The sequence below is a fragment of the Lutjanus erythropterus genome, chromosome 15 (genome assembly GCF_056507025.1).
Source record: "Lutjanus erythropterus isolate fLutEry1 chromosome 15, fLutEry1.hap2, whole genome shotgun sequence".
Lineage (NCBI taxonomy): Eukaryota > Metazoa > Chordata > Actinopteri > Lutjaniformes > Lutjanidae > Lutjanus > Lutjanus erythropterus.
In genome coordinates this window covers 36,592,324-36,606,537 of record NC_139331.1, presented here as the reverse complement: position 1 = coordinate 36,606,537, position 14,214 = coordinate 36,592,324, and the positions used below count along the sequence as shown (strand labels likewise).

At 42.9% G+C, this 14,214-nt stretch overlaps 1 protein-coding gene across 5 annotated transcripts in view; it reads right to left on the bottom strand.

Annotated features, from left to right (window-relative positions):
• Window positions 1–14,214, bottom strand: part of pex7 (peroxisomal biogenesis factor 7) — a 53,898-nt gene that overhangs the window by 32,204 nt on the left and 7,480 nt on the right. For all 5 annotated transcript variants that reach the window (XM_084738110.1, XM_084738111.1, XM_084738109.1 and 2 more), the window contains exons 7-8: window positions 2,747–2,853; window positions 1,955–2,068 (exon numbers count right to left, since the gene is read on the bottom strand). In XM_084738110.1, the coding sequence (XP_084594236.1) occupies window positions 1,955–2,068; window positions 2,747–2,853 (221 nt within the window). The remainder of the gene's footprint in view (window positions 1–1,954; window positions 2,069–2,746; window positions 2,854–14,214) is intronic.

Here is a 14,214-nt window from a genome sequence, read left to right as displayed (position 1 = left end):
TCGGTGTCACTGACATTCAGGGATGTCTGTGCAACTGGGACGTTCCCAGTTAATGATCTTTCTGGTTGGAATCATCTAACATTTATGACTGACATTTAGAGATGCAAACAAACTATATTTTGCAATTTGTTCATGTTGGCTGAGTTAAAAATATGCTTTGATTCTCTCATGAAGAACTCAGCGAGCCGTTCTTTCAAGATAGAAAATTAGAAAGCAGAAGACCTGCTGTGTTTTCTATTAGTTTGTTCTGGAGAAAAAGAAAAAGAAACTAAATATTTTGGCTCCTCGGGGACTCCCGACTAACACACTTTCATCTGTTCAGAGTTTTTTGAAGTCTGCAGCTGGAGGTTTTCCCTCGTCTCGTAAAAAAAGGTGTGAATGTTTAAAAAAAGTTTGTCTTCAGGCAGGACGAGTCGAGTCTTCAGCCTTTTTTCTGCTCAGCAGTTGCAGGATTGTGCCGACGCAGAAAAGAGTCCAGTGAGAGTAATTTCACCGACTGTCGGCGAAGCACTCTTAAATTAATTTATTCGTTCATTTGTTCCCCCTCTCTGCTTCTGACAGTCTCACCTTTCTTATCAGGCAGATTCACGCCGAGTCGCTGCCTCGTTTAACACCTCTGTCTTTTTCTCTTTCTTTCTCTCTCAATTATATTTTCAGCAGCTTTATTGGCGTCATCAGCAGAAGTCATTTGTTAGCGAAGCAGAAACAACAAATATTGAGAGTCTCAGCAGCTGTGATGATGAAACACAAAATCATCTGGGAGCAGAACAGCATCTTTCTGTTAATCCCTTCTGTGTGACACTGTTAAACTTACTTTGTTTTCAGTGTTATATAAGATATTGTAACCAGGAAACAATTATTTACATTACTGAATAATCCTGCATCAGCCTACAGTCCAGACCAGCCGACTTTCAGGTGACAGCTCAAGAAAAATGCTCATCGTAATTTTCCAGAGCCCAAAATGACGTCTTCAAATAGTTTTTTCTGTCAGTTCAACAGTCTAAAACCCAAAGACTCTTCATTTACTGTCATAAAAGACAAAGAAAAGCAACAAATTGAAAAATGACTAAAACAATTCATCAATTATCAAAACTGACTCATTGATGTAGCTCTGCTCTGTGTTTATTTTATGAAATCCAATAAGCCTCACAAGACTGTGATTTAAGAACAGGTGAGGAGGTTTAAAGAAAATCCCTGAGCTGTTCTAAAATCTCTGTAAACCACGACCTCACATGGCTTCTTGCTTTATTGACGTCGGACAGGAAGTATCTTTGTCTTTCAGTTTATTTTTATCTCTTTTCTCTTCTTCTGCTGATCGTGAATCTCTTCACCGCCTCTGTGCGCCCTCCAGTAAATCGATACAAGCCGACAGATTTGCAAACACTGACAACACACACACACACACACACAGTTTCAGACAATTCTCTCGATCGATCAGTGACACCTGTCCTGAAAAACACAACTTGAACAAGACAGTTCCTGATTGGATGAACTGAGGTAGACGGGTTGAGTATAACAGCTTATGTTAGCAGTTATGTGTGTGTGTGTGTGTGTGTGTGTGTGTGTGTGTGTGTGTGTGTGTGTGCGCGTATTCATGACGTCTGTGTGAGTGTGTGTGTGACGTGACATGTGTCTAATCTGTGTAAGTGGGATGTGTTTAGTGACTCCTCTGCAGCTGTCTTTCCTCTCACACACACACAAACACACACATCTAGTGTGTGTGTGTGTGTGTGTGTGTGTGTGTGTGTGTGTGTGTGTGTGTGTGTGTGTGTGGTCCTATTAGGTCCATTTTAGTGGGTGTTTTGATGCTGTCAGGCCCTGCACTGCATCTCTGTCACACACACATTTTGCTCTAAATTCTGAGAACAAAGTGTTGTTACAGGACATTTGACAGCATATGTGAAACCAGGCTGTGTTTGTGTGTGTCTGCATGCGTATGTGTGTGGGTGTGTACCTTGACTCTCCGGATGGCGTAGGTGTGGCCTCTCAGTTGATTGACAGGCTGTCGGACGTTCCTCAGATCCCACACACACACACTGCAGTCGACTGAACCTGTGGCCACAATATTCTGCAAACACACAACACGTTACTGTTATTAAAAAAAATAACAATCAGTTGTTTAAAACAAATCTGGTTAATTGTCTTTTAAATTATTCAAAACACCTGAGAAAATGTTTTTCACAATAAATGTTTCAACTCAAATTGATTTGGATATTATAATCATGAATTAGCTTATTAAATGCATTTAAGGTGCACTAAATTTGGACTAAAATACTGCAGGATAAATACATTTAACCTTGAATAAAGCTGTTAAGATGCATTTTATACTGAAATCAAGTTGTTTGTGAACCATAGAAAAATGTTTTCATTCAAACCTCAATTCCAAAAAGGTAGGGTTTTAAACGGAATTTAAAACAGTATGCAATGATTTGCAAAAGATTTTGTCTAGTCTAGTTCCTGAACTCTTTTACTACGAAGCCACACTGTTGGAACATGTGAACAATGTGTCTCTTCATTGTCTCGCTGAAATAAACAGGGATGTCTCTGAAAAAGACGTGGTCAGGATGGCAGCGTATGTCGCTCTGGATCATGTATGTTTGTCTTAGTTGAAAAGTATTTATAAATCATTGCATTCTGTAAGTTTTTTTGAATAGGGGGTCTGTACTTAAGGTGCATCCAGTTCCAACATAAACTGCATCTTGTCAAGGATAAAAACACAGTCAAGCAAAAGGAGGTGGGCGGTTACCTGGTCATATTTGCACCAATCACAGCTGAGGATCTCGGCCTTGTGCGCTGGGATGGCCAATCGACACGCACCGCCCTTCACATCCCAAACTCTGAGCGTCCCGTCACCTGAAAGCAGATGCAGCAGAGATTTACCCAGCATGCCCAGTGCAACCACAGCCTGAGCAACTGGACTGTACAGACGGACAGTCGGACGTTGAAAATTGATGTTTGTTTGGTCATTCCTCTGCTCGCTTTCCCCACATCTGCCTTCTGTTTTTATGATTAAATAAAGGCATAAAATGTCCAAAAAATTATTTAAATATAAATAAATAATAATAAATATATTTGAGAGAAAAAGTGACAGAAGATATATAAAGAGAAATATAACTAAAGGAGAATAAAGAGAGACAGACGGAGAGAATAAAGAGGTTAATAGAGGGGAACATGGCCGTCAGTGTTTTCACTTTCTTTAGATGTCAGGTCTGTGTGTGTGTGTGTGTGTGTGTGTGTGTCCCAGTTTAAAATGCTCTCTTGGTCCATGGTCCTCATTTCAGGGACCACTTCATTACGGCATCATTCCAACTCTCTCTGTGTGTGTGTGTGTGTGTGTGTGTGTGTGTGTGTGTGTGTGTGTGTGTGTGTGTGTGTGTGTTCCTGGGCAGAGGTTGAGGGTCTGCCAACACACTGCGACAATCATAAAGCAGAACCTTTTACATCACGTTCTCCTCCCTTTTGCTCCTCCTTCCTCTTCATTCATTTCACAGCCAGCAGGTTCTGAGAGGTTTATTCAAACGCTGCAGTCTTTCTGCCAAAAATCAGAGCGAGGGCCTCGGTACGCTTCACAGATCTACGAGGGGGGGGGGGGGGGTGGACGTAGCTGGAGCTGCAGAGATTGACACCTGTAACCTGAAACTCTAAATGTCTTCAAACTAATGAAATATAATACAGTCATTAGTGAAAAACTTCAGCGTTGATACCAGGAGACTGACTGTACATGACTCTACAACAGGTCTGGACCATGTCAATTGTGTTCGTATCTGAAAGAAAATGTGAAATACAAGAATACAAGAATACAAGAAAACTAAACTAGTAAATAAAATATTTTGATGACAATGATGTGAATCTGTTCATTCATCTCTCTCCATAACACGCCGACACACCCTCATCTACAAATCAATCAGTGTCATATACGGGGAGACTCAGCAACTGTCACTATGCAATTTGAAACCAAAACTAACCAAATGTTAACAGTGTCTCCAAAAAATGAACCTTTACTCAGACATCCTCAGTCAGGTGCACCTTAACTACCATTTTGTTTTGGCGGGACGGAGGCTTTTATTGGAACTTTAATGTTGATGCTTGTGTGGTCAGAGCAACAATGAAGAGGGATGAAAACTTTGGGCAACATCAGAGTGGAAGCTGCCAGCTAAATAAATTTGCTTAATAGGATTACGTGACTGAGAGTCTGGGACGTCTGTTCTGAAACAACGCCACCTGAAGTCCCTCCGAGGCGAACACCAGTGATTTGAGTCGAGTTTGAATAAACGGCTCAGAACAAATCCTGACTGTTTGTTGCAGGGAACAGATTAAAGAGGAGGACTTCACCCCTTCCTGGCTTCACCTCATGTTTACTGACCAGCAGATTAATGCCTCCTCTCCTCCTCTTCACCATTTCCTCCTCATCCTCCTCCTCTTTAATCCCACCCATGGATGAAAACCCCGACAGACCCTCACAGACCAGGTCCTCCCGCTCTTCATCGATTCTTTCATGACTGCTTTAACCCTTTTATTTATCCTCTTCCTCCCTCCATCCCGCCTCCTCCTCCTCCTCACACACTCCACTTCTCAGCCATGCGTGGAAGCTGCTCTGGCATCAGCGGGTGAAAAACATGCCAACTCGACAGTGTGTGTGTGTGTGTGTGTGTGTGTGTGTGTGTGTGTGTGTGTATCACCATTTACAACATCCAAACAGTTTAACATTGTGTTTCTTTTGCAGCAGCAGCAAAGATGGTCTGGCCCTGGACGCACGTGTGTATGTGTGTGTGTGTGTGTGTGTGTGCGTGTGTGTGTGTGTGTGTGTGTGTGTACATTCTGCAGCACATTAGAGGCTGACTTCTGTAAAAGGGTCTCGCTCTATTACACCTGGTATCTCTGCTGTATCAGCAAGTTCAGCCAACACACACACACACACACCTCTCTCTCCCACATGCAGCTACCTTTAAGCTTCTTACTGATGTGAGACAACCTGAAAATTCGCAAATGCACAAGAGACACACACATGATGCCAAGGAAGTAATCCTGACAGATTTTTGAGAGGAAACACTACAGATTTTTTTTTCATCTGACAGAACAAAAAGGGAATTTATCTGTTTATTTGGGGGGAAAAATACATTTTGCAAATAAAGTCAAGTGAAAAATATCATCTATTTGTATCTTTCTACTAACTTTGTATTGTTGCGGTCACTTTACAGAGATAATTTATCATTCATATTGCCACTTTGTGTTGTGTTGTCTGGCTGGTTGCTGTCAGAGTGACAGAACTGGGGGTTTATACAGGGGCTTTGTGGGACACCAGAGTTGTGAACTGTGTTAGGGCCTCGCTTCTCTTGTTGAAAGCAACAACACCGAGAGGACTGTGGAAGTGCTCCCCTCCTAACCACCACCCCACCACCCAAGGATGTATTTGTGTTTTAGTTAAGTCTTCGTCTAACAAAACTGAACAGACCGCTGAATGAGAGGCAGCGTAAGGAAGACGACAGGCCCGTCCAGTGCAAGTTCGACAGCAGGATCTCAAGACTGAACTGGTCTAAACTTCAGAGCCACCGAGCGGTGAAGCAGTTGACCAGTGCAGACTTGGCAGGTCAACGCCAGAGCTGGCTGAACGAGTCACACAGAAACAAAGGAAAGCCGAACACACACACAGAGTGGCTTTTAACCCCAGCTAGCATTAGCTTTCCTGCTAATGGACATTATGTCCCCTGTAACACACAAGTGAATTAACAGTGGGGTACAAAAATTTCCAGAGTGGTATATGGCTGCAACAGTAACTTATTTATGGTATCTTTTTCTGACTGGTATCACTATCAATGAATTTGCACTGTCCAATATTTTAAAAGAGGCTGACAGGCCGACATCAGCTTCTGGTTGCTTGAACTTCAGCACCTTTTCAGAGACTTTGTAAAATAAATCCAACACTGGATGTGTTCTCTGGTTATTTATGCATTTTCCCATGTTGAAAACAGTTGCTGTTGTTGTTAGCATGTTGTTAGCTGCCTACTGGCAATCCAAAGACACCTTGTCTATTTCCTGGAAAAGTTCCAAAAACAGCCATTTCATTTCTGTTTCAATGTCAAACTGATTCCTGATGTCTTGATCTCTTCACACTAATCCTTCCCTGGTCATATTCCTCTCACCCTTCATGTACAGGTCTTTGCATTAAAAATATTTTTCTCGTTTCACTCAATTTTCACTCGAGTTGAGGCTGAATGTGATCACAGCGAACATGTGGGTGACTGTAGCAAAAAGGGTTCAAATAAAAAGCCACAGAGCTGCATTCATCCAGATTTACATGATTGTTTTTATTGGCTGATGGAGCCGAGATCAGCCACCTCCAGAGCTTATCTATAAAACACTGCTACAGTACCACTGGGCTGAAAACACACACACACACACACACACACACACACACAGCTGGATCGTGTTTTCACTGAGGCGAGCTGGCAGAGCAGCTGTGTCGTGAAACACAAACAACCAGAGGAATTACATGCAGACTACAGACACCGTGCATCTTTTATTCTCAGATTATTTTATGGCAGCTTTGCTTGTCTGCCTTAAATCCTGTGAACACTGACAAAAAACATGAGAAGAACTGACAGAGGACAAATGATAGATGTTATGTGCAAGGTGTTTGGAACCAGGCCCAAAATACAGACAGGTGTTGGTGGATTCCTGTGAGTCTTAACATAAATAAAATCATTTCAATGTAATCTACAAAAGACGTTGTTTCAAAATCCTGTTTTTTAGGTCTCAAGGTTAGCAACTGCATACAGCTAATGCCCTTTTTATTTCTTTCATCCCTGCCCCTCAGGCACCCACCACTGCACAGCAGCCATTATGCACCAGGACACTCACCACGCATCAGCTTTGGGTGGAGAAGGAGGGAAACATCGAGCCAGTTACACTGGGGGATGATCAGGTGGCCAGATGGAGAGGGACAGGTTGGAAATTTAGCCAGGACACCAGGGAGCCCCGGTGTCATGGGATCTTTAATGCCCACACTGAGTCAGGATTTCATCTAAAGGACACCATCTCCTCCAGCACAGCGTCACTGCCTCGGGCTATGGAATATATTTTTTTTTATTAGGACCACAGGGAAGACTGACCCCTACTGGCCCACAGACATCACTTCCAGCAGCAACGTAGCTTTTCCCAGGAGGTCTCCCACCCAGGAACAAGTAAAGCCCAGAGCTCCAGTCATTCAGTAGGAACAGGGGACATGTTGGTATAAGGGCTGGTTCCCTTTGGTCAGTTCGTTGTTCCTTGTCCAACTAATGTGGAAAAGTGTGACGAGTCCACATTTCAGATTGTTTTTGGAAATCATGGACGTCGTGTCCTCCGGGCTAAAGAGGAAAAGGACCATCCAGATTGTTCCCAGCACTGACTTCAGCAGACAGCAGCTGTGATGGTATGGAGGGATTTGGAGACGTCCCTGCTTATCTCAGCGGGACGATGCCAAGACACGCTGTGGACATGTTCCAACGGTGTGTCTTCGTAGTAAAAGAGTTCAGGTACTAGACTGACCTGCCTGCAGTCCAGACCTGTCTCCCATTGAAAATGTGTGGTGCATTATGAAGCACAAAAGACTGTGGACTGTTGAGCAGCTGAAGTCGAATATCAAGAAAGAATGAGAAAGAATTTACCTTTAAAACTTCAACATGAAAAACATTAAAGTTTAGCAATTTGAATATCTCGTCTCTTGAAAACAAGTGATTTAACAAATATTTATATTGAATTATAATGTTTTACACCCCAAATAAAGTAAGATTCTACGTATCAGTTCATGTGTTTGACACTGTGCTGAGTTTGAAGTCATTCTCAGTCAGCTGTCCTAAACTTTTAACCACCACCCTTGTTTTGTCTCTGGGGTTCAAGTGTTGCTCATTTGCTCTTAGTTTGGTTAGAGTCCAACAAGGTTGCATGATTGAAAAAAAGCAGAGTGAAGTTGTTTACTGCAGCTCTGATTTGTTGCACAGCTGAAGGCGACTGTAGCTGGCACCACAGATGACACTGGAGGAGATCTGGAGGGCAGACTGAAGCTCCACACACACACACACACACACACACACACACACAGTTCTCTCATGCTGATGCGGGAGGAGGTGATCTTGTGTGGAAAATTGGGGGGGATGGAGAGAAGATGAGAGGAGAGAGAAGAAGAGGAGGAGAAACACCAGGAGATGTGAGAAAGAGAGGCAGCAGGGAGCATGGGAAACCCCGATAAGCTTATCGGAATGAGACGCCATCTGCCCCCTGCTTCCCCCGTATCTGCGTCTTTCTCTCTCTCTCTCTCTTGGTTCCTCACTTCCTCTTCAAAGCCGGCAGTGGCAGTAGCCTCTCATGTTCGCTGCAAAATGACACCAGAGGGGAGGCCTCCACGGGGAGATAAGGCCGCAATTCTCCACCGTACGCTAATGCTAGCTAGCAATGTTTGACAACTCATTATCATCCATCCACTCATCCATCCATCCATAAGACCCACCAGAGGAACACTTCGCCGTCACAGCTCAGACTCTCTATGGCTTTTGTCATGTTTTATTTTCAGGAACAGAGAGATTTATTTTTTTCTTTCTTGTGCTGAATGTTTTTAACCCGTTGGCTCTTAAATCATTATGTTAAACAGCTGCAGGCCCCCTGGAGGCTTTCAACATGGGAGTTTACAAACTGCTGAACTAGCAGGCAATTACAAATGACCCGTGTAACACATGTACACTTACAGGATAAAACTAACTCCATATATGCAAATGACTATCTTCATAAATGCATTTATTTAAATGTGAGCAAAGGGGACCAATTATGCTCAATTTCAGCTCATTCTGGGATTCCATTAGAGTAGCTTTGCATGAGTCCTGTTTCCTAAAAGTCCACTTTCTTCTGATTGGTAAAATTGGTAAATAAGGTAAAATGGGGCTTTGAATCTTATGAAGTCACTGTGTGATGTTACTGTTCACAGCACAAACGAGACAAGAATTAGGTTTGAAAAATTGTGGGGGGCTGGACACACGCACACAACTTTATAACTTTATTTGCTGATTTTAGTTGATGATGAACAGCTTATCCACATGAGTTCCTCAAGGGTCAGTGCTCGACCCTCTTCTCTTCTCATTATACACCACCTCACTTGGCACAATAATACAGTCTCATGGTTTTTCATACCATCGCTGTGCTGATGATACCCAGCTCTTCCTGTCATTTCCTCCGGAAGACCACACAGCCTCTGTTCAGATCTCGTCATGCTGATATCTCAATGATGGATGAAAGAACGCCACCTTCGACTCAACCTCTTCACTCCTTGTCATCCCAGCCAGTCCCTCTAGACAAAAAGAAATCCAGCTCAAATCTGTACAGCTCACACCTACAAGGTCTGCCCAAAACTTGGCCGTCATGATTGAGGACCAGCTAACCATCAAGGTCCACGTGGCCTCGATCGCTCAGTCGTGTCAATTCTCAACATCAGGAAGATCAGACCATACCTGAGCCTCCAGCACAACTCCTGGTTCAGGATCTCATAATATCACACATTAACTACTGCAGCTCCTTACAGGCAGGCCTCCCTGTATGAATGTTCAAACCTCAACAGGTGATTCAGAACACAGCAACACGTCTGGTTTTCAATCAGCCAAAAACAACACATAACACCTCGCTGTTGTTGTATTTGGGCGAAAATTTCTGCTATATGAAATTGTTAATTGTAAATCTGGATCAGATTTTATGGAGAAAATATTTTCTGGTTTTCCCTCTGATGTCCTCCAGCTGCTCTGCTTCAACTCTGTCATTTACAGTTTCCTGATGGACAGATAGCTGTAGCCTCTAACTACTGCTACACGTAGCTGCCGTTAGCTCAGTTAGCTCAGTTAGCTGTTTTTGAGGAGCTAGCACTCGAGGGGCATTTTTGATCCATAAATGGTTTAAGCAATTACAATTAACAGTCCCAGAATCAGCTGTTCTGGGACTCTGTCATCTTACATTGTAGACTTGTCTCTATTCTGGTCCTGCACAGAAATTATTGACATTACTGACAATCATCCAGATTTTAACTCCTAAATATCAAAAATGTTTGAAATGATCAAGGTGGCCCTGACAATTGTGCAAGCAGATCATGAGGGTTAAGACTGGATGTGTAAACCGCTCACATTACAAGATAATCTGGGTCTAATAGTACTGACCAAGGTCCCAGACCTGATTTCTCCTCTGATTATTGGAAGGGATCAATTTAAGGTAAACTGACCCAAAACTCCTGTAGTTTGAGCCCACCTTACTTGCTTAATCAGCTAATTGTTTCAGCACTCGTAAAATGCACAAAAGTATTAAGAGAACTGGATATTGTTTTCAAGATGGAGCCACATTCATGTTAAGTTTCTCCTGCAAACAGAACCAAAACCTATGTATATATGTATGTACCTAATCAGAACAACAAGCTATGGTGGATTTATTTAACACACCCTTTCTGGCCAAAACACTTCTTCCTTCATGTTGAAGGCTGAATGAAAACTTGAGCCCTGAAGACCTCCACAGTTCAGCAAACAGAGGTCAATGAGACAAAAAAATGCATCACAACATCACAGCAAGCTTCTGTGTTATGACCATCCGGGAACACTTAGATTGATTTCTGACCTTTAGGGAAGTTCTGAGCGAGCACCGAATTTCCTCACAGCTCCGCCTGGCTTCACTTCTGTCACTTCGGTAAAAGCAGAGACCTGTGTGTGTTTTCAGGGCAGCTCCACCAAGACAGCTCACATCACAGGAAATGAGCAACTTCAAGACGGACCAATGAAAGTTCGATTTCCTTTCCAGACCACCTGGTCAGAGCTCACTAAGCAACATTACTGGGAGCCACTTTAGTCCCCCGCCATGAGACTGGGAACTACACCATTACAACCTTTAATTCAGCTGTTGGACAGAGATACTGAGAAAGTTTGTCTCTGCTGCCATCAATGGACACTAGAGATGATTTTCAGCTTCTTCTTCTCTGGATTTTTACTGTATTTACTCCTCTGTCTGCTCGCTCAGTAGCTTACCTTTATCTGTAGTGAAACAAACCTGGAGAATAAATAGATTGAACATGCTCATTGATTCATAAAGAAAACTCTGAAGTCATGATATCACAGGACCTCCCCGCTCTCTTTCTATCTATTGATCGTCGCTCGTCTTCTCATTTCAGATCTAACCAGGCCTGAAGCAGCAGCGGCAGCACCAATCTGATGTGAGACAGGATCGCTCCATCAACACCGGCCCTACAGAGAGACTCCTTCCTGTTCATCTGTGTGTGTGTGTGTGTGTGTGTGTGTGTGTGTGTGCTGTCACATAGCTCCTCAACTGGGCTGTGAAACCTTAGATAACCACGTGTGTGTGAAAGTGACAGCAACAGAAAGACCTGTTTTCTCTCTATTTGTCATCATTTTATCTCACTCTGGGCTCTACGACTGGTTCACTGAGGATGTGAAGCCAGCTGATTCTTCATCTCTGCCTGATGAATATAGTACTGATGTATGATATTATAAATAAATGAATATCTACCGGCTGCACTGGGAGACTTTGCATGGTGGTTCCCAGAATATGTGCGGTGTTACACAATGATCAACAGGATACAAAATATGAAAAAACAGGTGACAAATTTCAGTGCATGTTCTGACTTTGATGCACCACCATGAGGCTGACACTTTTTTTCTTTTTAGTGAAATATCTCAGTTAATATTAGTTGAAATTTGGTTCATTCTTGTTCCACTAAAATCACTTGTACAAACCACTGGAACAAACCTGTTAGTTAATCTGTTAGTACGAGCGGTTGCCTCATGAGGCCCAGTGTTTTACTTAAAGGTTATATTTCTCACCTTATAATTTATCTCCTCTTCATCAGTCCACCTGCAGTTACCTCTAAAAAGTTGTGTGTCCTGGTCTGAAGTCTGTGTGAGGTGACTTCAATCATGAATATCGGTTTATCTGGATGTCTTTTGTGCGTATGTATTGTTCATACATCTGGTCCCTGGTGTCTGTTATTAAGTCATTCTAGAAAGTACAGAAAGAGGTGAGTGAGAGTTCATGTTTCACTAAAGTTTCCCTGAGGACAGAGTGTAATACACACACCACAGAGTGTGTGCGTGCGTGTGTGTGTGTGTGTGTGTGTGTAGCAGTGAGCCTTTGTCTCTGATGGATCCTCGCTATCAATTATTTAACCAGACACTACCTGGTATCATTGAACAAACACAAACAAACACACACATACAATTAACGGGACTCTGTGTGTGTATGTGTGTGCGTGTGTGTGTGTGTGTGTGTGTGTGTGTGTGTGTGTGTGTGACTGTTCTGCAAAACATCATTTGGCTGATGAGCACTTCACACAGATGTTGAACATGTACATACACAGACTCAAACACAGCTTTGTTGCCTGCAGGCAGACAGACAGAGTCACCGCTCAGTCACAAATAATTAATAATCAATCAATCAATCAGCAGAGTCGTATCATGATAGTACGACCAAAACGTTTTACAGATCTCCTGTTAAAAGCACGTTAAAAGTCTGCAAAATGATTTGTTTGATTAAAGAGGTACTGCACACTTAAAAATGTTTTTTTGAGCTATAAACTAAATTCTATGATTGTACTGTTTAATGTATAGTTTTGGTTTTTATGCCTTCATTCATAGAACAACTGAAGATGTGACAGGACAGAGAGAGGGAGTGTGGGAGAACGACATGCAGCTCCCAGGAGGAAGGAGTCAAACCTCAGTACATTTGGTGAACGCTTTACTAACTGAGTTACCAGGCAAACCACCAGTGCTGGTGTTGATGGTGACAGTTCTTCACAAATTAATAAAAATCAGCGTATCATGGCTTGAAAATGGCTCAAAACATCACCTGCTGTTTTCAATCATCCTGAGGCTTGGAAGGTCACTTCTGACATCAAGCGGTCTGAGACTACTCTATATCATTACATTTATTGATCAATAATTGATTACCTGGAAAGACAACCCAAAAATACAATGCGTCCAGCACAGAGGCATAAAAATGAAGCCCTCTCTCAGTCACCACCCTCGAGCGGAAGTCTATTGCCCTTTTTACACAGAGATGTCACAGTATCGCCACACCGAGGGCTTCTATATTTGCACACCAAGCTGTATTACAGAATGAAAAGAGGCGTGACATAACAGAATATGAATTTCTGTTTGGCCTGGCTCAGGTTAAAAGTAAATGGCATATGGGACGCTGCTGGAAAGCCTGTACCAGATCCAGCATTTTAGGCTGAATCAGAGGAATTTACGATACTGGTATCATTATCAGAACAAACCTAGAAACAGCTCTGGAACTGTTAGACCATAAATGCATCATGACTTTCTGCATGTTGGTGCTCCATTATATTGTTTCCTTCCCTGCCCCCCAACCCCCCCCCCCCGGCAGCCTGAGTCCACCGAAGGAAATTAATTATCAATCTCATTTGCTCATTTCACCTTCATTGAACTCTGATGTGTCAATTCAGCACTAGAAACAGCGCTCTGTAGATCTGTTTTTGTGGAGGGGTCACTGGTTCTCACCCTACTTTTCACCGAACTAAACTGCAGTGAATTTTGTTCTCAGTGTTTCCTGATTACCTACATCTGAACTGTCACTTCTCATCCTGAGTGCAGGACAATTTTCTTGACTGAGCCTTTAGGGAAGAGAGAGGAAGAAAGAGAGCAGAAAACAGGAGAAAGAAAACAGAGACGGAGAAACAAACACTAACAGAAAGTAGAGCAAAAGCAAGATAAACGACTGAACTGGATTCCAGTTAATTGCGCTGAAGTGGAGCAGGCTGCAGAAACCCAGAGTTAGAGATAAACACGGAGGGTAATTTGTTCTCGTGTTGTATCACCGCTGCTGCAGGTCAGAAAGCAGAGAGCAGCTCCTCACCTCCACCTCCGGCTGCTGCAGTAAAACACAAGTCTCTGACACAAACAGCTCTCCACTAACTCTCAGGTTATTTTCACACTCAGCCCCAAATAATTCAGTCTGGCCCAGGTCTGTTTCTTTAGTGGTTTGGGAGGTATAATCATCAGGCTGCCGCCAGTTTGTTTCCACACATCGAACTTTTTGAAAACTTGGACTGACTGAGCAGCGTACATCTATAGAGACAAACTGGCAAGGTGAGATGCTCTGAATCTTGCGTTTGTTTTGGGGTTTTTTTGTTTTTGCTCAGCGCCTTTTCTGCTAAATTCTGCCGGAGGCTAGTCTTGAATCTCC